This window comes from Colias philodice, chromosome 18, assembly GCF_061535455.1.
Source record: "Colias philodice isolate Cphi_HAF_F1 chromosome 18, ilColPhil1 Martin Lab GWU primary, whole genome shotgun sequence".
In the NCBI taxonomy this organism is placed as follows: domain Eukaryota; kingdom Metazoa; phylum Arthropoda; class Insecta; order Lepidoptera; family Pieridae; genus Colias; species Colias philodice.
Genome location: NC_143103.1, coordinates 3,429,030 through 3,456,396, shown reverse-complemented (window position 1 = coordinate 3,456,396; position 27,367 = coordinate 3,429,030). Strand labels below are relative to the sequence as shown.

Genomic DNA, 27,367 nt, shown 5'->3' with positions numbered 1-27,367 from the left:
GGCTGACTAATTTTATTATTTTATCTCAAGTTTAGATATAAATTATTCGTTTAACGTCACAAGTTCTTTATTTCTGTGGGCTTTGTTTGCAGATGAAATAAGGTTTATTCCTTTAATTCGTACTGTTCGTTACGTGAAAACATTAAACTATTTCTATGTTATAATTTTACCCCACTGCCTCATAGAGTACCTACATTCTATGTGACTTATCCTCGAATCAGCGCTATTATTTTCCTCGCTTATAATAAAAATTCATAACGGTCAAGATCGTGTCTCTAATTTGCTATTCCAAGAACCATCGGCCGTGATTCTGTACACAATTAAGTAACTGGAGACGCTTCATTAGGCTGAGATAATAAATGAAGGAATGATCAAGATGCCACGGCGAGCTTAACAGAATTAATGTCCCGTAAATACGATTAATTATACCCAGGGCGATTACGTCACGATAAACTATGCTCTCTTGTATTTTAGGGAGCACATTAATTATAAACTAATTATGGCTTCACATGCGGAAACTTTGCTGTGTATGATGAAATGGCAGTTTCCAGTTTGTTAACAGCCATTGCGTAGCATATACATTGGGTGTATATGAAATGTATTTGTGGATAGTTAGTATATCTATTCAGTTTTAACATGTTTTAGCACCCTTATTTTTGGAAGCGTTATAAATAGAACGGCCGGTATCAAATAATTTAAAACACACAATACTTTTAGATACTGGTACTTAGTAAATATTTTTGATTAAAATTGTACTCCATCTAATAACAATTTTAATAATTCATATTTTTTATCGCAGTCTATTCTTATTTGGGAGAAAGCTCGTATTTCGCATGAGTTAGGTATTCACTGTCATCGCTATAACATTACGAACATGTTACGAACTTTCTCAGTACTTTTTGATAACGACTTTTGCGTCTACGAGAAGTTTAGTACTAACACGAGTTAAATAATACTTATTGTTAGATAATACTAAGTCTAATATTTATCTCAGAATTACCTATTTACATAATATAATGAATTTATATATTACTAGCGACCCGCCCCGGCTTCGCACGGGTGCAATGCTGATATTAAATACACTACAGAAAAACTGTGAACGTTGTATATAAAAACATAGCGGCCCGCTCCGGCTTCGCACGGGTATAAAATAGATAGCCGGGCGGCCGGCCGGTACCGCCGCAAACGCTACGTCCCGCAATTTTTAAATCTGTAATATCTTCGAAAATATTCACTTAAATCATACGGTGTAATGGGCCATATAGATCTATATTAAATGAACAATGTATTCAAGGTATTTAATTGGTTAAGGATTAATGCTGTATTGGTTAAAATCGCTTCGAAAATTAGCCATTATTTGTCGTAAAAAGTAAATGACAAAAAAAAGTTATTGTGGGTTATCCATAAGAGATAGACATATACTATCACGGACTTTTCTGTAGACCTTTTCAATGTGTACAATACTTAGTACATTATTTTGATAAAACTCGTAGGTTTCAGCCAGCGTTTGCAATGTAAGCGGAAAAAATGTAATTTTTTTACGACATCACATTAGAAACCTCAAAAATAACAGTACTTCTCCACTATTTAATGGATGTTATTATACATATAAACCTTCCTCTTGAATCTCTATTAAAAAAAACCGCATCAAAATCCGTTGCGTAGTTTCAAAGATTTAAGCGTACAAAGGGACATAGGGACATAATGACATAGGGACAGAGAAAGCGACTTTGTTTTATAGTTTATACTATGTAGTGATGTAAGAATAGAATATAGGAAAGTGTCACATAATTTTTGTGTATTTTTTGTGTCTACGTTGACTACATTCAGATCTGACAGTAAAGATTCAATTCAAACAGAAAATTCATAAGAAATAACTAAATATTGAATAAATACAAACATTTTTAACTTGAACTTTACTTCGGCCTAAAAGCCGAACCGTTATTTAGAGTAGGCCCATTAAAAGCAACAAATTGAATATTAATGAAGTTCAATATAAATTCAATATAGATATAATTTTAATAGAAATACACATTGAGTGCGACCTTCAGCTTTACGAGGTCCTTCATGCTCATTGAACATTTGCTCCTTAATATTACATATACCCTCGTCAAAAGTTAATGTTTCAAAATATTAGTGAAGGCTCTGAAAGATTTAATTTATTATTAGCATAAGGCTTTAAATCATTTAGAGTTTGCCCAGTAATAAATTCTATTTTATAGTCGCCATTTAATGATAAATTATATTATCCTAATTATTGTCTCATATAAGAATATCTAGTAGGTATACTTAAGCACCGCTTTTGGCGGCAATTTGATTAGTAATTAAACTATTTATTCGCTATTTAAATATTTATTATTCAATATAAACAATTACTATTAAATAATACTTCAGAACATACAACATATACATTCGTAATTCGTATATTGTATTAACTGTGTATTATAGTTATTTACTTCAATATTTGTATATTTAATTAAAACCTTTGTCATTGCTATCTAAAAGCACATAACAAAGGGAAATAAGCAATATGATACTGATCTTATGAAGAAGCGGAAAATGCTTTTAAAATTAGATTCCTTTGAGGCAGTTAGAGCATCTGACGTTATCAACATGAGCCAGTATTTGCTCTGAGAATATCTGCTAAATAATCTAAACAAGCTGGGTAAACAACGATTCTGCTTAGTTATTCCGCAAAGCTACACTGTTGTATATTTAACACATAAAACAAAATGAAATGCTTTTTATTCCAAAAAATACTAAAATCAACGCTGCAAGAAGTGTTTGTTTAAAAAATACGATACTCTTATTGTATTATGTATATATTATGTACAAATAACTTGAAAATTAATTTGGTTATTTCTAATATGGCACAAAACAATATATTATAGTCTTGTGCTAATATTTTCCTTTACCATTTTTCAGAACAATATTTTAACATTGGTTATAGAAGATGATCGTATAATTTTGTGACTTTAAACTTGTTCAAATAATTTTACGATATAATATAAACACTGCGTTGTATGTTCTTTATTATCGAGTAAAATACTGAATGCGCATGTATAAATTTGCATAAGATCGAACACTTGAGAAGAATGTAGATTATAGGTAGGTACCTACTTATGCTAATTTTTATCACGACAACAGAATTTGATGTGACTGTAAAGTATCTATTAAGTAGTTAAAAAACCAACTAGGTAGTATGATATCTAATAATTATAAAAAAAAAACAACTATTAGGTATATTCTGCACAAGAGAAAAAGAAACACCACATATAACAATGAAAGAAAACTTATACCCTTAAAGGATTTCATTCCAATAATAATAATTAGATAAAGTACTTTATACACCAGTTTGCTTGTTTTCTTCATTCAACTTTTTCCATTCAGATTTCACACAATACATTCCAATAACCGTCTATGAAAACCTACCATTATATCGAGAAAGTCAACGCAAGCACATACTGACACTATTAAGCCTATAAGAGGTTTATCGAGTGTCTGTGGCCGTGTTGTTTGGATTTGAGAGCTGTGTATAAACTTGAAGCTGCAAGAGTATGACATTGTATGAGATTATACATACTTTATAGTATTTTTCTATGTAATGCTTAAGCAGACTCAGAAGGACGAGTGCAAGCGGGAAAAACGCTATCCATTTTTCGTACCTCGATAAGATAGGGATTAGATGTCTGTCTTGCTATAGTTTTTGAGAATGATTAAATATCTAATTATTTATAGAATCAAACAAATTAGCGGTTTCCTTCTCTTCTATGTGCAGTTCGATCCAACTTGAGAGATAGGATAGTTTAAACATGTAGGTACCACGGGCGAAGCCGGGGCGGACCACTAGTAACTTTTATAAAATTATTGTAATTACGGTTATTTTCCCATTATCCTACCGTGCTCATAATTTTTAAATAAACAATACAGATTGCTACGTATAACGTACGTATTAATTTCTACTGTTATACGATCGTAATGACCCATAAAATTTTATAAGCTCAACCACAGATGATATATAACTAGTAGATATAGTATTATATTATCTGTGATAATATACTATGGCTCGATTAAGCGACGCGGACGTGGCTTCTAACTACACTGATATTGTTGACGTAGAACAATGAAATGAAAATAGGATGATTTTATCAAACGATTTCTATTGAAGCGAGAAAGCGTTGCAGTGAATATTATGTTTCAATCGAGATACTGAACACGTTGTAAATGGCTTCAATAAAATATTATTCAATATAAAAGAATCAGAAAGTAAGGTAAGGTACCGTATTATGATTTAAAAAATAAAACTAAATCCAATTTTATCCTTTGCTTAAAAACGTTTATTTTTTCTAATTTTATTTTTAGTATTTGATTGGTATTGGTATGATCTATCTATTATCTAAATGGTTAAATATTTGATTCGATGTCCCCGAATTTCATTATTTTGTGCTGTTTAATCGATAGCTGGTAGTGGATTTTCTTAACAAACTGCTTTTCTTTTCCAACAAAAATGCGTAGTTTTTGTGAAAATCGAAAATGAAAATTATTTTTTTAAGGTTATTTTTGTACTAAAAACGACACTTCTATACCATTGTCGTATTAAGACTTCTAGTAATCTCGCACACAGGCAATATTTTTAAATATAATGCCGTATTATTAATTTATTTATAACAATTTCTTAAATTATATTACCTGAAAAAATGTAAGTTTGTATTTACCACGTATTTACGACATGCCATTATAGATAATAAATGTTATATGACGCGTTCACAATTGTAGATAATAAATATAATTCGAAAGTGATTTTTAAAATGAATTTGTCAAAAATAATTTCAAGGACAGCGCTAGTCGTCCGCTAAACGGATGAATAAAATAAATTAGTTGTCCGATTACCGGATGAATAAAATAATTTAATCGTCCGATAATTCTTTAGAGAACTGCCGCACGTATTATAGGTTTTTTGTGGGGGGAGGAGGGCACACGTAGGTATTTGATTTTTTTTGCGCGTCGACGGAGCCCCGCGTAGCGGGGCTCCTATTTCTGTGTAGTTTTTTTTTTTAAGAAACCTAACCTAACCTAACCTAAACTTGATCTTTTTTTGCGCGTCGACGGAGCCCCGCTTCGCGGGGCTCCTGTTTCTGTGTATTTTTTTTTTAAGAAACCTAACCTAACCTAAACTTGATTTTTTTTTGCGCGTCGACGGAGCCCCGCTTCGCGGGGCTCCTATTTCTGTGTAGTTTTTTTTTAAGAAACCTAACCTAACCTAACCTAACCTAAACCTAACCTAACGAATTGAGGGCGAATATCTCGGCCATTTTTGATTTTAGAGAAAAGTTGTTCCTATAAAACATGCTTATATTATCGTAATCTTTACGATAAAACAATAATAAATAGGTGTTATAATTGACACCAACTCCATCAAAAATTTTCTAAGTCCTGACTCCTGAGCCCCCTTTGCTTTAGTCCAACCCAACTAGCTTTAGTGTTAAAAGGTTATCTAGTAATCCGAATAATCGGACGATTAAATTATTTTATTCATCCGGTAATCGGACGATTAAATTATTTTATTCATCCGGTAATCGGACGACTAATTTATTTTATTCATCCGTTTAGCGGACGACTAGACACTTCGTAATTTTAATTTAGATAGCATTTGATAATAACAAAAATTTTACGATACATAAATAAAATACAAACAGGTTGTTTAAACCTACGTAGTTTTTTTTGTTTGAGTGGGAATCGCCCTAAAGTCGCTTCTGGCACTCGCCGGCCGCTGCCGCGGCACGCTCGCTTCGCTCGCTCGGCTCGTGCGGCAGTTCAACAGTTAACCTAACACGCTCGTCGCTTCGCTCCTCGCTACCTACTTGAATACTAAAAGTAAAAGTTAATCGATTTTAAAAACTGAAGCAAGTGAGCTATAAAAAAAACATTAAAAATTAAAATGTATCATTTATACTCTATGATAAGCTAGTATATTTGTATTGCTAATCTGTGATCTGCGTCATATTAACTAATCTGTGTATCTGTGGCTTGTTGTGAATACAAAATATGGAACGATTTTTGGCTATACTAAATTGTTAAAATACTATTTTAACAAAATAAATTGTAATATGTAAATAAAGTAATAGGTACGTAAATATATTTAAAAATAATGCGTGTGAGTGTGATAATTAGACATTTTGATACTATAATGGCTTAAGATTTTACTTTAAGTTGCGTTTTTAGTACAAAAATAACCTTAAAAAATATCATTTTCAATTTCGATTTTCACAAAAACTACGCATTTTTGTTGGAAAAGAAAAGCAGTTTGTTAAGAAAATCCACTACCAGCTATCGATTAAACAGCACAAAATAATTAAATTCGGGGACATCGAATCAAATATGCAGCCATCTAAATTACCACTACAATAATTTCGGTAAGATATTGTATAAAATATTATTTCAGTAACGAGCAGAACAGCTGAAAACGTTAGGTTGACCACAGTACGTGACACAGGATGCAATCAAAATGTAATCTCGCTATTGGTTGCAGAATCACGTTCAACAACTGCGGTTTTCTGGACTGGACCAGATTATCATTCGCACATAATGTATTATGCTGTTTAAACAAAACCATAATGCAGGGGTACCACAGGGGTCTTTTTTTGGTCACCTATTATTCCTTATTTGTATGAATGCTCAGTTCAATATTAATAACTATAAATATACTAGCGGTCCGCCCCGGCTTCGCCCGTGGTACCTACATGTTTAAACTATCCTATCTCTCAAGTTGGATCGAACTGCACATGGTGTGCGAATTTTATTATAATCGGTTAAGTGGTTTAGGAGTCCATTGAGGACAAACATTGTGACACGAGATTTATATATATTAAGATATAATAAACACCCCTTGTATATATGTATGTCTGTCCATGAGTTAGAACAATATTGAAAAACGATAAACCTATAATTTACTCGACTCGTAAAATAGTAACAATATGTCAATGTCAAGGTTGTCGTACAATGAGCTAGAAAGCTGGAGCCCCGTATCATTATCCGCAAAAATTAAAATTCATTATTTTTCATTTATTCCAAAGCTTCCATACATCGCATTGTTAATCTTTTGTTCTAAAGGGTCAATCCATCATGTAAATAAAATTTAGGAATTCAACAGATCTGTATTAATATAAAAAGTTTGAGTCTGTGACCTCAATCCTCCTACATTATGTATAACTAGCTTACCGCCCGCGGCTTCGCCCGCTTTGTCTAAAGCCTAATAAATTATATACTAAAACCTTCCTCTTGAATCACTCTATCTATTAAAAAAAACCGCATCAAAATCCGTAGCGTAGTTTTAAAGATTTAAGCATACAAAGGGACATAGGGAAATAGGGACATAGGGACAGAGAAAGCGACTTTGTTTTATATATACTATATGTAGTGAAGTGCGTAACGTTATCATCCACACGCCCAGGATTAATTTGTTTGCAGAGGGAATATAAACATTTGCATAGCGAATATAAACATCGATTATTGTGAACCGCAAATTTTGTAATTTCCATCAATGCCGGTTTAAATCCCTTTTGGTTATGTTTTTGATTACGTGTGTAATAATATGTAGTCAATATTCGCTTCTCTAGCTAAGATAGTGTAGTTAATTTAGATAGTTTAGATTTATTTTTGTGTGTTTATAAACAGTTGTTCCTTTAATATACTTAACTTTTAACCACATTTATTTATTTATTTATTTATAATTCTTTATTGTGCACATTTTGTAATACTGAATAATTCTGTTCAATTCTGATAAAACATTTCATTACCTGATTAAAGTTATTTTAACAGCATATAAACCAAACCAAAAAAAAAAATAACCTTTTCTAAGAAATTCCTTACGAAACACACATCTTTCTTGGAAGACCTAATATAAGATTATAGGAACACATTGCAATAACAATAACTTTAAATAAATTGATACCCTTTAGGCTAAGAAGGATATAAAACGTATATAGATATCCAATTTCAGTACAAATTCAGTTAGGAGTGAGTAACTTTATTCCATTTCTTTTATCTTGGCCGGAAAATGTCACGCATAAATTATTTACCGCGCTAAAACATTTTCAAATTGCCTCTGTAAACTGACAGAATCTCTCTTGTCAGTAAAATTCAAGTAAAATTAGACGTCCACGTCGCCACTGGATGTAATTACAAGGTAATTTCTCAAAACAAGGGAAAGGTCAGCTTTGGTTAAAAATGTACACCAATTTTTATGAAGAATAAATATAAATAGACGAAACAAAAATTTTTTTGACTTAAATTGAAGCGCAAATTATTCTAATTGAAGACGAAGTACAGTTTATAAAACGTTCTTTATCAACAAACAACGCTATCAAAAATACAAGCTTCAATCTATAATTTCATTAAAAGCATACCCAAAACACTAAAAGCAACTACTAATTTCTGTTTAAAACATATTTCGTAAGCTCATGCCACGCGTCACGAAGCTTTATTTTCGTGCGGCGCGCAATTTGGAACGTGATTAAATATAGAGTATATTTTAATAATTCATATAAATACGGCAAAGGTCACTGTTTCACGTCTCACGGGTTGGTAAATATTCATGAGGTACGTCACATGAGGAGGGCGTTAAGAAATCCCTTCCCACGAGCTCACTCTATAACGTTCCGATGGGCTTCTAATAAATTCAAGGTGTCTAGACGGATGACTCTCAAACACACGTAGGTTTGATGATGTTACGAAAATAACAATCTTATTTATAAACGCTTTACTTAAAATAGATGGGGAAGATAAATATGCTTTGTTGTGTGATCTATTATACGTAAGAGGATAAATTACATACATACATTTTACAATACGTTTTTTGAATGTTTATTAAATAAATATACTTATATTATGATTAGAGACGTATGTTACTTTAGTTACGTGTTTTGTTTATAAGAGCTTTTAAGCTGTCGATTTCATGTCGATTTCGTTTACAATTTTATATTAAAGCCAAATTAATAAATTGTCGTTAAAATTTCTTGATTTAAACGACAGTTTAAACGACGACAGACAGAGGGATTATAGTTTTATTTCCCAAGGTACTATAATACTGTTATATCTGGCCGTGACTTCTGGTAGTCAATGCAAGGAGAAACTATTATTTTATAGTAAAAAAAAATAGAGCTTTATAATAGGTTTAATAACTTAAGACAAAGCATTAAAAGCATCCTTTATTTATTATTCTAGATATCTACGAGGGAGCTTTAGTTGCCGTCTACGGCGTAGCTCTCTGGCCTCTAGGCTTATTACAACAAGTGAATGGTGATATTTTATTATTTAAATTTTAACAGTTAAAGTCCTGAATAATGAGTACAATATTATTATGCACATTAATAAATATATTGTATGACCTTTATTACATAAATATGTCTGTAACATTTAAAACCCAAATTTAAATATAACTATAATAAGTTCAAGTTCTCCAATGTATAATCAAATACATCCCAGAACGTTGACAAAAAGTAAGAAGAAAATATTCTGAAAAATACCTAAATACTGAGATAAAGATTAAAGCGTAACACAAACAGATACATCGCACGCTCGATTTAGCGACAACATATTTAATAGAAATCGGCAACATTTCATTCAGTGAATATTTAAGTACGAATACTATTTCTAATATGTCCATTTACGTATTGAACAAACAACTCTCCAAATGTATTTACAGTTAACCATTCACTTTTGAAAAGGGACCCATTTGCATAATTTTGTAGTCGACAGCGGACTCGAGCGGAATAAATATTTTCACAGGCGCAAAATATACTGTTTAGCTGAAAAATATATTTGAGGAAGGGTATTTATTATTTCTCCAGAGAAAAGAACGTTTTTGCTGAAATAGATTAAATTATTGTTATTGTGTTTTTTATGTCTAGCTACTCTAATAAATTACATTTGAATTAGTATTCGACGAGAACAGTTTCCAGTATAATACAATTAACCTACCAAATTAAGCTTTATTAAACCACTAATAAACATTTAGTAGTTCCCTTAATAGTCTTCAAGCTATTATATTTCAATTAACTACAACTATAGTCGTAATTAATTAATTAAAAGTTTTACATCTTAAGAGTTTGCAGACGTCTTCAGAAAAGCTGTTGAGAGTTTGGCATCTAAGAGTTGAAATGCATTTAAATTGAAGGAGAGTTTTATAAACTTGTATTACCGTTGAAGATGTAAGTCATGATCATGTTTAACTTTAGTATTAACTTAACTAGCTAACTTTTCCTTTTAACTACGCAATTTTATATTGTAAACACGTACATCGCAGAGCTAGAAGCTTGGCAAATATTTTTATACTGTCTGTGCATCAAGGATCTTTCACGAACAGATAATATGTTTAAATAATAATTTAAATAAGCATATGAATTGGTAAACGATGCAACTAGTGATATAAATACTTCTAATTATAATAAGTGTGCAGATGAATATAATGTGTTAAGTTCTAAACACAGATTCGTATAAAAATAATCTCATTGAACCGATAACAAAAGTATCAAAAGGAATCATTAATAAAAACATTGTTTTTACTCTCTTTTATTATTTAGGTATGGTAGTTATGTATTTAAAACATAATTTTATCATAGTTATGGTTTAATAAACATAATGTAGTAATTATTTATTACGATGTTTCAATATTTTACTCGACATTGAAAGGAAATATTGGTTTCTGATATCGAGATGACGTTAATTGAACTCTAAATTCGAACCATTGTTAAGAAATACCTCTTCTGCATAATATCCTGAATACCTACCGCAAATTAAGCTATTCACGAACATTCATTTTCAATGAGAGTCTAATTCAACCTATTTGTTCCATTTCTTTGGAGATATTCGGGGATTATAATGCTTATATAAAAGGTATTCATCTTACCATATTCATGTAATCAACACAACCTTTGATTAAATTATTCACTGAATAGCAAATAATTTATTGAATCTTGATTACTTACCTAATAGGATACAAAAGACGAGTGGGATATGAGATTTCGCTATAATAACGTAGGATATATGTACCTAATATTGATGAAGAACAATAGCTACTGTTCATGTGTAGTTGAACAAAAAAATATAATTAAATTGTTATAGTTAATTGTAAATTAATTACTTGGCTTTTTTCTTTTGGAGAAAAGCGAACAAAAAAGAGAAAAAAAGACACTTATCCATGACCTTTGTTAATCAGATATAAACTACATACATACTACGCTTAATTTTTATATAAACTTTTTTTTTTACAAACTAAAATACCTTTTGGTATTTTACAATAGAAAATAACTCTAAAATAAGAATGTACGCCGAAGCGCTTACTAATCACAATCGAATAAACATATCTCTTGATAAGTACAAGAACGGGTAGTACTACAGTAAGTATACAGAAAGCTTCAGAGATAAAGTTTGTGAAATTGGATTAAAATTCTTTATCCCAGGCCACGTGTTTTATAAGAATTTTCAGTCATTCAATGGCGAGCGGCTACTATAAATGGAAAAAAGAAGGCTTTAGGCTACCTCCTCGAATCTTTGGCTTTCAAAAAATAAAATTGTCCTTTGTCGGCAGTGCCAAAATTCTTCAAAGTGCTTGCGATATTATTTTCAAGAACTCAGACTAAGCTCTTTGCCAAAGACCCTACTCAGTAATTTGAAGAAGGGACCAAAGCTATAGAATTTTTATTAATATTTCTAACGCGTAGCTGATAACCGTAGTTCAATTAATATCGCAATTTATTCGCATAGTTATTAACTTATTAGATAAGGCCAAGGCAGCTGCTTCGGGGATTATAGTTTTATTTCCCAAGGTACTATAATACTGTTATATCTGGCCGTGACTTCTGGTAGTAGGTAGTGCAAGGAAAGTCAGAAAAAGAATAATTTTATAGTAACAAAAAATAGAGCTTTATGTTTTCAGAGAATATTTGATGAAAGCAACAAATTAGCTTCGTACCTTGGGCCTTTTTTTTTATTTTAATAGTATTTTTTTCGTTGTAATTAATAAGTTATTTAATAACACATGATATTATTTTAAAGCGACATCCCACCGATATATGAATTAATATGCTTATATCTTAAATTGAGTCTAAATTACAGAAATTACATAGAAATTGAAAGAACGGTCACAGATTAGATGCGCGGTGGTGTAGGTAAGTTTCTGAAAAAAAAATTGTGTATAAACATTTTCGTTCATAAAATGCATCCTAAAGCAATGATGTACTAAAAAAAAGACGTGTGGCACTCGGGGACTGCCGCGGTAAAGCTATTGCATAGCATGCCTTCAAGCCACACCTCCGAGCCCGTCGGAGTGGGGAGCGTGAGGTTTTTTCGTTACGGAATTTCTCGATTCGGTCCCCGCGCTCAAGGCCCGCGATAGAAGCTATGCAATAGCTTAAAACCATAAACATATACGGTTATCAAATCGACAACCAGCAATACTTTCCACATCAAAACAACCAAAATCCGGCACGCGATGCGCGTTAGGTTAAATTTGATTTGCACTCTCATATTACACCCTCCAGAGAGAAACGGATTTAGGTCAGGATTATTTTCATCATATACATCTTATAGTGAATGCATGGTACACGATAACAGCGTAGGGTAATAGTTATTGGCACTTATAGTATCGATTCTTTAATAATATATGAGGAAAACGCTCTTGGCGTCGCTAGGGTCAGCTTAGGGTCGCTTTGTCGTTAAGTTTATACCTTTTATATCTTACCTATGTTCTGTATATTAGAGAAGGCATTTCTTGTAGGAATAAAATGGAAAGCTTACCCACTATAGAATAGGAAAAAATATCTAAAGTGTAGAACTAACACTTAAATTTGTTAAAATGGAAGTTTTTTTTTTTAATTGCGCTTTCGTAATCGATTAAACATAGTAATATTTGTTGCATGTGAGTTATTAAAAATTGTTGGTTTTGAATAAGCACGTGTAATTTATTCTAATAAAGAAAAACAATTATAAAGTTTAATTGCGAAAAAATAATATTTTATCATAGGTACTCGAACATTGAAACAATACCAAGCGAAAAGTTTGCGAAACAATAATAAAATCTTCGAGCAACTGCTAAAAGAGTTTATGTCAATCATTTCAAAGTGATGTCTAGAAATAGTAATAATTGGCTAATAATATCGTTAAGTGTACCGTGACATTGGTAAACAGACATGCGGGTTGGTTCAACGTCCACACGTCTATAATGTGCCAACTAGGGGATTGGAAAACCTGATGCTATCTGTTTAATTTAGACCATTTCTATGTTTAGAGGCGTAAAGCAGATGCTTAATAATGGAAACAAATTTTCGTCATGTGTTACCAGGAAGATTTAAATAGATGTGTTCCTTTTTCAAATACGTTTTTTTATGTCAGTACGATTTTAAATAATGCAAACTTTAATGTTAGGCAGCACAGATAATGTTAGAGCTATTGAAGTGAGTGTCTTTAGGCGCGTTGAGAGTAAAATTTCAAGGTCGCGTCATGGCAATACCGACTCGTAATGGAATAAGGCGACGATTTTGGTATCTTTGAATCTTGTCAAAGAAGTTTCACTTCTGACACGTGTGCTCGGCACACTCGCTCTTTTGTTAATATCATTGAAGAACTACCGTAGCTTCTGGTCGTTACAGTAAAATTAACGTTTATCCAGCTGCAAAGTTTTACTAAAAGCTCTTTATCAAAATGTTAATTTTTCATTTTAATTGGTTAAAACGTGAAAGGGGTAGGAACAAGGCCTGATAAGACGTGTCGTTAATTACAGTCCATAAATCTGTTTGAGGAATATGAATTAGTGAAGCGTAGATGTTTAAGACCCTACGAGACTTTAAGAATATTACTACATATTTACTGCCATATAATTATTGATTTATATTGATATTGTTAATTATTATAATATTAAAAAGAGAAAATATCTTTAACTGATTCCCTTTTTGGTATTTTGAATAATGGTATTAACGTCAGGCCTTTTAATACGTTTAATCAATAACTTTGATTTTCATACTAATCGTCATTTATGAAATCTTAACACGTACTACTTTTATAAATAATTTCCTATAAGTACTCTTATCTTTATTAAACAGATCAACCAACTATGGCCGTTTAGAATTTTTTTTCAATGTAACTAAAATTTACTGCACAAGAGCTGGTGATCTTTATTAATTTAAGAAATTACACAAATATAAAGAAGCCTTTTTTTATAAATTAATATACAAATCTAAGAAATTCAGTTGGAGTCTCCCGCCAAATGGACGTAAAATCCTGAAATAAGATTTTTTACAGACCAACATTTATTAACAATTCTTATTATGTACACGTACATTTTATAGGTTATACTTCGGTTATCTAGATTTATGAAAAGATTGTTTCTTGTAGACGAAATCATGTTTTTATACAGTATGTACTTAAAAATAATCAACAGTAACACCGTAAAAAATTCTCTCCAAAATATAAATAGGTACATATTAAACAAGCAATCAACATAACGCTGGCTGTGACGTCCATCATTCATCGCCGTAATCGCGATGAGATCCGCCACAACAGCCAGGCTATCGCTATGTTTACGTAGATCACGTGCTCTTACCGGGCCGAGGTTGTCGAAGCCGTGCTGCAGCGCGATGCCGTGCGCCTCCTCGTGGCGCAGCGACCGCTTGAACCGCACCAGGAAAGAGTTGGTGAATACTTCGCGGGAGTACACCGTCGCTATGAGTACCGTTGCGGTGATCCATTGCAGCCACATGATCACCGTGGCCACCGGCGGCTGACTGAAGCCGGACTCCTGTTGACGTCACTAAATATCGACCCGCGAACCGCGCACGCGCCTCGGCAAACCTTCTCACAGATTATAAAGGGGCTGATAGATAAGCATTGTTTTGAATGTAACAAGTAACAACCCACATGTCTCGTGTATTGTGACCTTGTTTGCTCAGACGCCAAGATATTCTTGGTATCACGATGTGAAGAGACATTAATCGACTACCAATTATTCATTCAAGTTAATTCAATGTTTTCTGAATGGCTGAATCATCATAGTTTATTTATGGCTCATGTGGGAACAATACGCACTGTTACGTTGTTTAAACCATAAAGCCTACGCATTATAACTTGTTTCAAGCAGGAAAATATTAAAACGTTCACACAAAAGGTAGGTAAGGCTTCAAAAAAAGCTCTGAAATCCGCAACCTGTATTAAACACTTGACCGTAATTTGAAGCTTACTTCATTGAGAAGGTACCTAGCTTTTTCCGCCTATTCTTCCCTCTCTTTCCGTTGTATGTATGCTATCTCTCTCGCACACCTCTCCACCAGGTGGCGGGGCGCACGATAATGTCGGGCGCTGGATGTTTTTCATTGGCGTCTAGCTTCCGCCGCGAGAAGGTTGTCTACAAGACTACAACCTTGGTGCTATTAAGTATTAAGTATTGCTTAAAGCAAGTGCTAAAAGTGTTAAAAAGTGTATCCCGTCGGATCGGTACAGTGAGTTATTTTTACATCTATTCTAATAATATTTTACTTAAAAATGAGTAAAAATCTTTAAAGTCAACGGTATAATCGTTGGACTTTATTTTAAATGCTGAGGTTTTTAATGAATCCTTCAGCAATAGTTTATTTTTCAATATGCTTAAATACTTAATAGCATGAATAAAGATATTTAAAATTAACGATACAACCGTTACATTTTACTTGAAATAGTAACTTTTCTTTTGAAATATTTCATTATGCAATATGTACTAATTAATATTTGAATTTTTAATACTGTGAGTAAAGCTATTTTAACGGTGTTACCGTTCGGCTTTACTCGAATCGTTAATATTACTTTTGTGATTATTTGATATTACTAGATATATCAAATACCCTCTCTTGTATATAGATATTTTTAATATTTTATTTCATTTTTAATAATGTGTTTTTATTACAAGGGTACAAGTGAATTTTTCGTGGAAAAATTACAATTAATACTTAGTATGGATATGAGCCAACTCAAAGCTTTACAGGCATACAATCCATTGCTACGACTTTATTACATTGTCGTTATCGCTAGGAACGGTTCGGAATTCCTATCATAGTTTATTACTAAAAATTATCGAACGAGATGAGTCAGCTCCAAGAAGTCACGACATGTCAGAACACGTTGTGATATTATTTTATAAATCGTACGGGAGTTACCGCTCAACTGAATAATGATGGAATTCGCTCATGTATAGTAGATACGTACCATGAATGTTCCACACATTCAAAACTATCCGTAGTCTATACGTGTCCTTTTATGAGTATTATTCTGATCCGTTTTTATGTGAAAATAGACATATTACACACGGCTAATTTGATTGAAAATAACGTTTCCTATGTTCAAATGATGCAACTTTTCTTGTTAAAACGAGTAAGTACCAAAAATTTTACAATTAAATTCTTTGGTTTACTGAACTTGTGCTGAAAGGGTTATCGTATAATAATTATCGAGATATCTTAATATAAATTAGATTTAGATCAGATAATTTCACTTCTAACATTTTAGAATAATATTATAAACTTGTACACCTTGACAAAAAGTAAAAAATTGCGGGTGAGTGGAGATTATTTTGTGCAATTAAATATAACGTCCTACGACGGTATGGTTGCGTTCGTAAGGAATGTTAACGGATATAAAGCAACTAAATGTTACATCGATTGCATGAACAAAAATAAATATGAATCGTTCGTGAAGTTCATTTTAAAATTTAGTGAATTGATTTGAATTATGAATTTATTAAATGTCGCTAACATTGGAAAATAAGTTAAAGGACCTTGTTAATTGCTATATTATTTAAATGATTATTTACTGCTATTTTTATATTAGCACTAAGGTGTATTCTTGCTCGAAGCAGAATACATAAATGTAGCCACTACTCCTCGCAGGGGTTAGCCAGGTCAAATTCACCCTCGCAGGGTGTCTCTTAAGCATTTTTTGGCAGGCCCTACTTATTTCTAGTTACAAACATCCCTCGCGCAGCTGTCGCTCGCAGGGAAATGGTGCAAATATATATCGGCCCTCGCGGGGCTTTGATTACAATCGTCCCTCACGGAAAAGATGGTGCGAATATATATCAGCCCTCGCGGGGCTTTGATTACAACCGTCCCTCATGGAGAAATGGTGCAAATATATATCAGCCCTCGCGGGGCTTTGATTACAACAGTACCTCACGGAGACATGGTGCAAATATATATCAGCCTTCGCGGGGCTTTGATAACAACCGTCCCCACGGGGAAATGGTGCAAATATATATCAGCCCTCGCGGGGCTTTAATGGCGATTGGTGCAAATATACAAAGGATTGATCATTAAAATGATCATAGATATTTGCTTTTGTCAACGAGGACCCACGAAAGAAGTTTTGGATATGACCGTATCGGATCTTCACTCTTCTAAGGTAGGTAGAAAAAGGTTTTGAAATCTACTTCACAGTGGGCAGTATAGTAAATGACCTAATAAATACAATAAAGGTTAGATACGTCAAATAATGGGCGCATGAAATTGATACTTCGTATCCTAAAAGTTTACGCTTCAGGAATCAGGAAACCACCATTGGTTTACCAATTATGGAAATTGGAATTGAACAAATTGTATTTACCAATGCAAAGCCTAATCACAACAAAGGAAGGCGAGTCGGATCAAATATCTTCTCGCAGATGATTTGTGGCGGTGGTTTCGAGGATTGTCACCAAGCCTTGTGTCAACGGTATGTTTGGTATCGTAATTAAATGGCACTAGCCGACCAATTTTCATATACAAACATCGGAAGAGATTTTTTAATCGCAAAGCGATTGAATGTAACAAATGACGATTGATTACGTATAGTTGACCTCTCATTGGCCTATTTTAGTTGCCCGGTCTTGTAGGCAATTTATTTGACTCGTTTTTCAACCCATTTGACCTCATTATTGCACCCATGAGATTTTTCTTCGGGGCTCAAACAATAAATCGCTGAGGGATTAGGATAATCGTTTGTTAGACAAGTTTTTTTGTCATCCCACCAGGATTATTATATTGTATAATAAAGTTATATACAACTATTAACGTAAAACGTTTAAGTACTCAACGAATGCTGAGAATACTGACTGTTGAGTTACATAGGATAGAGGATAAATAACGGAAAGTCAATCTTTCCAAACAAAAGCCTCTTATTATTAGATATTACTTGGAACCCCTACCCTTAACGAGAAAGCTCTGCCAAATGACTTCTCATTTCTTTGCTTTGAGGGGGGGGGGGGGGCAATAAATGAAATGTACAGGCTATACGGCTTTTAAAATATAAGTCTGGTAAGCGAACTAAACTTTGCTGGTTTAGTTCTTGCTATATCGCTATCCGTGCCTGCTTCTCGTGTTTACGGGTGAATTAAGTTTATCAATAGTCATAAATGCAATGCTATTCAGAGGATATACTGCATTTAAAACATGACAAAGTCTGGTAAGCGAACTAAACTTTGCTAGTTTAGTTCTTGCTATATCGCTGTCCGTGGCGGCCTCGCGTGTTTACGGATGAATAAAGTAATGTCCTGTCTTCGCATCCACGGCTAACTGTCCTATACTGTCATAATCTTAACACAGATTCATTCGACATAGCTCCCCACGAGCTCAGTTCTTCATTTTTGCACTCGCACAACTGTGGACAACACAAGAGCAATGCCTCCATTGGTAGCAGTTACAATCAAGGGATAACTAACCTTAGGCTAGCCATATTACGGATGTTGGAACAACCGACTATATTCAGGGCAATTTTCTTTGTTCAGTGTAACGTTTAGACTGTCGTAGCATTCCTACGGAACAAAGATGGGATCAGATCTGCATCCTTAATGCAGTTAATCGAAAGGAGATACTTTCAGACGACGATAGTATTCAAAACCCACCATATTCCTTAACATAATAATGCATAGTTAAGCTTATAATCTCTCTTGCCATTATCCTGCAGCAGAATTCCTTGGCGATAATTTATCCTCGTTAGAACGAGCAAGGGTTGTTACGATAATATGAGAAATCCTAGTCAGTTAGAGACCTGAACGACGCGATAGAGTACCGCTATTTCAGTAGTAGTAACACCTAGAAGGGTGAAGGTATTCTGGTAAGCGGAACTGAAGGCCCGGTCAGCAGCATCAGCCACCTAATAGACAGTGTTCAGTGCTGCACCACTATAATCTGCAAAATGACTCTGACGGTATGAAAATGTGGAGTACATTTTCAAAATATCAAATGATATAGTTGGAATAAAAATCCTATTTGCCTCCGTCTATCCAAAAGACATACGGAGTAGCTAGTAGTAGTTGGTTGAATTAGAATAAAGTAACTATAGTTAAAATCCTTTGTTACTGACTGGATAAATTTGGCTCTTTTCCTATCTGACGTTCATATAGCTGTTGACTGCCTAGTGTTTTGCACAAACACTATTATTATAAACTAGCGGTCCGCCCCGGCTTCGCTCGTGGTACTTACGTTTTCTCTACATAAAAACCATCCTCGTACTTCAAGGAATATAAAAAGAATTATCGAAATCGGTTCAGCCGTTCTCGAGTTTTGCGCTTACCAACACATTTTGCGACTCATTTTTATATAAGTATATAAGAAGATAAGTCACGTTATGTAGTCCCGAGGCTTTCGGTATATAAGTTCTGATGTAAATCATAATTATATCTTAAAACCGAATTGATTAAAAGTAACGTACTTGGCTGTAGTAATTGCAGTTTTGGGACACAGATAAGCTCCTTATCATTTTAGTCTCTTAAGTTCAGTATATTTGTTTCCAGTACAGAGTTTATGACCTATCAGTTTAAAATAAATAATTCATGCATTGTACTGAAAGTACTAGCCATGTTTAGATTATGATTGGTGGCGTTGGCTCTAAACATTAATAGATACCGCACGGTTTGGTTGGATGTTAAAAATCTGTATTATAATTAAAACCGTTTACCTGTTTTGATATTTTTTTTGCCTTATTCAAGGGGTGACCTTTTAAATTTATTTCTGACCCCAAAAGTAAGGACCAAGTTCTCTTCTTGTCCGCTTGTAGCAGGTTGGGTTAAAACTGTGTGAGTTGAGACAGGTGGTAATTCTATGTTAAGATGATTCAATTGTGCTTCTACAGAGTTCTAATTGAATAAATAAAGGTTTGAGTTTGAGGTATTTTTGCCTCGTCGGGATCAGCTGTTGCTTCATTTTGTAAGTAACATCTAAATGCATAATTGAAAGTCGTTACTGGCGCTTTCGCAGATTTACGCTAAAGATAGTGAAAATTGTAGTAACTTTAACTTTTCAAGCCCAAAAGGTTAACTAAGGTACGCTTGAACCAATCTCATAAGTTCTAATACTTTTAATCATTATGATTAACTTTTTGGTTCTTATTTGATTAACTTTTCATCTAGGATTGTTAATATATTATATAATATAAAAATTTGTGTGATTTATTGGTAGGTATACTATCTGCACACCTTACTCTTTCAAATAAAGAAATAAGTAATTACTTATGTATTCAAATTCACATTGGCGTCCATATATTGTACACCAGGTGGGTAACAAGCAGGTCTCAATGAAGTAAGCTTCAAATTACGGTCAAGTGTTTAATAGCTGTGTTTTACCTGAAAATAAAACACATATTAAATACTTACCTATATTTGAAGCTTACACTTAACGTCCACCTGTTGTGGATTTCGACTCAATGAAAAACATCCAGCGCCCGACATTATCGTGCGCCCCGCCACCTGGTGGAGAGGTGTGCGAGAGAGATAGCATACATACAACGGAAAGAGAGGGAAGAATAGGCGGAAAAAGCTAGGTACCTTCTCAATGAAGTAAGCTTCAAATATAGGTAAGTATTTAATATGTGTTTTATTTTCAGGTAAAACACAGCTAATAATTGGTTTTGAGAATTGAAATAGAATTATCGTAAAGAGAGAAATAAATTGGAACACAAAAACATTAAACAATAACAATATGTATTTCATTAAACATAATATTAAATTATATTTATTTATTTACTTAGTTTAATTAATTAATTAAAGACAAAACAAAAAAGATGGCTTTTTGGCTTCGTAAACAAATATGGGATCCTACCATAATTTTACAATTATTTATTAAGAATTTACCTACCCTTTAAAAGCCTACCGCCTCTACACTTACTATTGTATAGACTCCCCCGCCTGTGGGCCGCACATTTGGATGATTACAATTAGCCTTAATTTAATCTTCTGTAATATGAGATTAGTACATATTATTACACTAAATGTTTGTTTAGTTAATGTAATACGCGAATGTACGACTTGTACGCAGGCATAAAGTACCTAAAACCTATTTGTTTTTAATTAGAATTTGGAAGGAAATTTCAGTAGAACCACGTTTTTCCTTATAGAGTTGAGCTTGCATTTCGTAATTAATTTTATTACAAAATAAAATCTAATTTAGTACAGATTACATTATGTAAGTTTTAACATACCTAGGTAAACGAATATCACTATAAACACAAATATGTACTTGCATTTTAATTGTTTTAGTCCTTTTGTAAAAGCACATTTAGGTAGAGGTACCACATTGTATAAATAATTAATTACCTAGAGATTAAAAAAAATTGTTTTGATTAAATTTATTTTTAGTAAAAAAAATAGTTCTCGCCTTTCTTCATTTCTTTGAATTGGAACATTTTATTAAAGATTTTTAATTTAGAATTATCCCTGATTTTTAGGTAAGTAAACCTTTCGTCATAAATAACGCCTTCATTCCTGCGCCACAAGTGTATTAGGCGCGGGTCAAACACAAGCGGCGCGGGCGCGGGCGTGCCATAAGCGCACCTCTTGAATCTGTTTTGCACCACGTCCTTCTTATACATTTTGTATGAAAGAATTTTGGACAGGCGACGAGGCGGCACGCCACGGTTGCGCCGCGGGCGTACCGCAGGCGTACCGCAGGCGCGCTTCCCCCATCGCATCCAAATAGAGGTCAATTCACGGTCATACACAATCAAAAACAAATCGGGTGGTAGGAGACGGTAGCCTGTCAGTCAAAAATGTGTTCTCTCTGTGTGGAATTATATAGAGCTGCTATTACATACCCTTCTTCGTTTTGTTTTTAAAGGTGAATTGAATTAATCGATGAAATGATTTACACAGGTGATGGCAGTAGGGAAAGTGAAAATGAAGAAGAGCATAATGAAAGTTCCCATGTATTTACAATGTCAGAAATAAAGATAATCCTGATTTTGATTGTGTTTTTTATTTATTTGTAATTGTAATAATATTGTGGAATGATCAGTACTGTAAATACTTTTGAACTGAGATTTTAATGATAAGATTTATATGGTTTAAATGTAAACCTGTGTTTGAAAACCATATTTTATCTATACTAATATTATAAAGAGGAAAGGTTTGTATGTATGTATGTATGTATGTATGTATGGTTTTCACGCATAAACTAGGTACTGGACCGATTTTGATGAAATTTGGCACAGATAATCTTTAGACCCTGAGAAAGAACATAGGCTACCTTTTATTGCGAAATATGTACCACGGGCGAAGCCGGGGCGGACCGCTAGTACAATATAAATTTTGTGTTATTTTAACCTTCTTTTCTTCCATCATTACACCAGTACTACTTTAAAATTACTTTAAAAGTACTATAAAATTTTCCAAGTAAATTCCAACATTTCCAACAAAGATATATTTGCAATCGTGGGGTTATCCTCGCTATTTACTTACAAGGAATTATCAAAACAAAATCGTTACTTTCAAATTAATGTTAAACTCTTTTAGCACAAAAAACATAATTTTACTAAATTATGCATGAAGAAAATGCATTTAACCACTCTATATAAATATCATTTTCGGACGCCAACAGCGCGCCCGATGCGCGCCGGCAGCGCGCCCGAGGCGCGCCGGGAGCGCGCCTGAGGCGCGCCGGCGGCTATGTTTTTTGTGCTAAAAGAGATTTGAAAGTAACGTTAATTTGAAAGTAACGATTTTGTTTTGATAATTCCTTGTAAGTAAATAGCGAGGATAACCCCACGATTGCAAATATATCTTTGTTGGAAATGTTGGAATTTACTTGGAAAATTTTATAGTACTTTTAAAGTAATTTTAAAGTAGTACTGGTGTAATGATGGAAGAAAAGAAGGTTAAAATAACACAAAATTTATATTGTACTAGCGGTCCGCCCCGGCTTCGCCCGTGGTACATATTTCGCAATAAAAGGTAGCCTATGTTCTTTCTCAGGGTCTAAAGATTATCTGTGCCAAATTTCATCAAAATCGGTCCAGTACCTAGTTTATGCGTGAAAACCATACATACATACATACATACATACATACATACATACATACAAACCTTTCCTCTTTATAATATTAGTATAGATAAAATATGGTTTTCAAACACAGGTTTACATTTAAACCATATAAATCTTATCATTAAAATCTCAGTTCAAAAGTATTTACAGTACTGATCATTCCACAATATTATTACAATTACAAATAAATAAAAAACACAATCAAAATCAGGATTATCTTTATTTCTGACATTGTAAATACATGGGAACTTTCATTATGCTCTTCTTCATTTTCACTTTCCCTACTGCCATCACCTGTGTAAATCATTTCATCGATTAATTCAATTCACCTTTAAAAACAAAACGAAGAAGGGTATGTAATAGCAGCTCTATATAATTCCACACAGAGAGAACACATTTTTGACTGACAGGCTACCGTCTCCTACCACCCGATTTGTTTTTGATTGTGTATGACCGTGAATTGACCTCTATTTGGATGCGATGGGGGAAGCGCGCCTGCGGTACGCCTGCGGTACGCCCGCGGCGCAACGGTGGCGTGCCGCCTCGACGCCTGTCCAAAATTCTTTCATACAAAATGTATAAGAAGGATGTGGTGCAAAACAGATTGAAGAGGCGCGCTTATGGCACGCCCGCGCCCGCACCGCTTGTGTTTGACCCGCGCCTTAGAGACACTTGTAAAATTGGCGAATTTTCAGTGACCCGTCAGCTCAAGGTGGCGAATAACCGCGCGAGCCCGCTTGTCCGCGGCGCTACGCCACTTTCAAGATTAATGTTACAACATTATCATCAATCTGACTTCCGACTTCCGAGCCCTCATAACATTTATTAAACATCACTTATTATTATAAACATTACTTATAAAATATAAAAACATAATACACCAAAACTATCAGCTTTATCGTTTAACCTTACAGTTAAATAATTCGATTTCTACATGATGAATATGAAATAGCAGAAATCAAAATGTTGTCGCAGCGACCCGAAGGACATCCATTCAATTACTGTTCAACATAACAATCTTAACGGTGCCATAACAACGGAATTAAACCTATAAAACAGTTTTAATCTTCTTTTATTGCACCATTTTGTACAGATCAAATTCGGATATGTATTCAGACGTATTTATAAGGTTTTTAATATTAACATGTTGTGTTTTCAAAGAGACATCTAGTGAAATGGAAGGAAGAGTTATTGGTGGTGAATATTCCACGATACAAAACTTTCCACATGCTGTATTTTTATTAATACAATCTCAAGATGCTATTTTTATATGTGGCTCTTCCGTGCTGAATCAAATGGTACTGATATCGGCCGCGCATTGTTTCGAAATACTAAATAAGAAAAGTATTGTAAGAGCGTACGGTGGACATCAAGATGTAGAAAAGGTTTGTTACGAAATGGTTACGAATTAATTTCATGCTGTGTTTATATATCGTTTTTTTAACATATGAATAGATATAGTTCAAGCTTCAAATTTACAACGGCTGTTTAATGAAAAATGAAAAAATGAAAATGAAAATGAAAAATTATTTATTTCAGCAAAAACACAGTATGTAACAAAACAAAATTTAACAACATCATATTTTGCTGTCACTTATTATACAATATACTTATTGACTGTAGCTCCCACACTAAGAGAACTTGTGTCGTGGGAGCTGGTACGATTATAAAGAATGGATTTGCTCGTGGTACCGTAATTGTTGATTAAAAAGATTTAAAATAACTAATTTAAATATAAGATATGAATTGAGTACAATTACTAATGAACTAAATTTAAAAAAATAAATATAAATAAATAGATACCTGACTATATCAATAAATAAAATAAGTTAAATAAGTAAATAAATTAAAGTTAAAATAAATAAAATTATATGATACATACAATATAATGTAAATAAACAATAATTTATATTAATTCAATGTATTGAGACAAGAAGCTTTTCTGTTTGTGTGTAATTTAATGATTTTAAATAGCATGTAATAACTTTTTTAGCTTTAAAAATAGAAAAACTCTTAATGTTACATTTTAAATTTATTTTATTATATATAAAGATGCCAATATATGGGTTCATGCGCTTAGCGAATGTTGAGTGTGTAGTTATGTTTGGAATTTTGAAGACACGCTTTTTTACAAGATCTTTGTAATCAACTAAATTTAAGATAGATTTATGGGTGGAAAGAGAGCTATAGAGGATGAAAAGCTGCCGCACCGTCAGAACGTCACTGTCTTTATAAAGTTCAGAGGTTGGGTATCTGAAGGGCTTGCATAACATTGTTTTTAGGACCGCTCGTTGAGCTCTTTCAAGGCCGATAAGTGATGTTTTCGCAGCCCCGCCCCAAGAGTTAATACAATAAGTGATATATTAGATAATATTTGGTTATAAAATGAACTAAAACCTGAACCTTAAACTGAATAAAAAGCAATAGTTATGTGAAATCTACGTGCGCCTAGAACTTTATCAAAGCAATGTTGAAGAACTAAGCATGTTACAAATTATCCAATAGAAAATATTAATTTCAAGGTATCGCTAGTAAGAAAGGCAAAAAGGGTTTACAGACACAGTAAATATAGTACGAGATCTATAGCCAATGATATCGCTCTAGTGAAACTCAAACATGAGTTACCCTTGGGAAATTCTATCAAACGCGTCATTGTAAGGCCAACTACCCCGAGCCAAAATGGTGTGCTGGCCGGTTGGGGAGCCGTTGACGTAAGTTAGAGTAAACTTAACTTAAACGTTATTACTTAAATGGATAAACAACCCCGGATTTTGCTTAACAGTGGAAGATTTTCATAATTAATGGAAATTTAATTGATCAACCACTACGTCTTGGTTCAAATTCAATTCTTTTGTTCGTGTTGTTGTTGGTGTACGGGTGAATTACAATGGAAATTGGGCGACCTATATCAGAAGCCTGAAACGAGGAAAATATAGATTCTTAAAATATATGTGAATTTAATAGCAATAACATGAATAATTTTTCACACTTAATTTGTCTATTATAAAATAATGATATTTTATCCTCGATTACCTATATGTTATAACATAATTATTTTTAGCCAGACATGAACGAATTCACATATAAATTAAAAGCTGTTCAGCAAAAAATACAAACTCGAGACGCGTGTTCCCGTATCGGAATGCTTCACCCCGGTATGATTTGCGCGGGAAGCTTCAAACGGAACGATTCAAGACCAGCTAAGTATGTACCTACTTGGGCTAAATATAAAATAGTAAATAATGTAGAATATTAGCAATGTCATGTTTAATTAAACCATTTGTAGTTATTTAAATTCTATAACTGAGAAGAATCCCTATTGATATGAGTATTAAATTCAATAGCTCTGTCTGTCTCTGAAATAATGAAAATGGGAACTATGCCATATAGTTTCTAAGACTACGAGGGCAAAACCGCGTTTTTCATTCGAAGCATGTCTTTTTCGAATGTTATTTTTCCAGAAACCTTGTAAGAAATATTCTATTAAATTTTTGAAATTGAATTTCAAAAATTTCCAACGTACATATAGGTATTTTAGTATCATTTGGTTTCTATTGGAACTAAAAACTATAAATTTTTAACTAAAAACTATTTTTATTTTTTCAGAGGTGATTCAGGCAGTGGTTTAGTAACAAATGATTATCAATTAGTTGGATTGGTTTCACATGTGGTTAATGCCTACCCTGCACTTATTGTCTACACTAATGTTTCTTATTATTACAAGTGGATACAAGAGAAATCTGAAAAAATATGTTGCCCGTCATAATTTATTAAAAGTAGCTTTGAATTTTATTTATTTTCTTTTGATATGTTTGTAGGTATTATGATAATAGAATTCAAGGTATTATAAACAATGTATGGCTAGAGATATCTTTATTTTGGACAAGAGTCCCATCCTGGCAGAAGCTACTATTTCTATCTGTATAACAAATTATGTATATAAAAAAAACTTGGTGTTTAACTTCATTTTTTAACATTATCTAATTAATATTTATAAACATTCACAACAATCTCTAGATAACTACCTAACCTATGTAAATATAAACATCATTATATAACCA

The 27,367-nt window shown here is 33.2% G+C and overlaps 2 protein-coding genes across 2 annotated transcripts in view; one reads left to right on the top strand and one right to left on the bottom strand.

The window, feature by feature from the left end:
* Positions 1-14,858, bottom strand: part of amon (prohormone processing protease amontillado) — a 61,873-nt gene extending 47,015 nt beyond the window's left edge. The window contains exon 1 of the mRNA XM_089706478.1: positions 14,597-14,858. Coding sequence (XP_089562604.1) covers positions 14,597-14,752 — 156 coding nt within the window. The 5' untranslated portion in view covers positions 14,753-14,858. The remainder of the gene's footprint in view (positions 1-14,596) is intronic.
* Positions 14,859-24,481: 9,623 nt separating this feature from the next.
* Positions 24,482-27,320, top strand: LOC149480325 (hypodermin-B-like). The gene is made up of 4 exons (XM_089706872.1): positions 24,482-24,691; positions 25,829-26,017; positions 26,368-26,510; positions 26,913-27,320. The coding sequence occupies exons 1-4, from the start codon at positions 24,482-24,484 to the stop codon at positions 27,070-27,072; spliced, it is 702 nt and encodes a 233-aa protein (XP_089562998.1). The 3' UTR covers positions 27,073-27,320.
* The last annotated feature ends 47 nt before the right edge of the window (positions 27,321-27,367 follow it).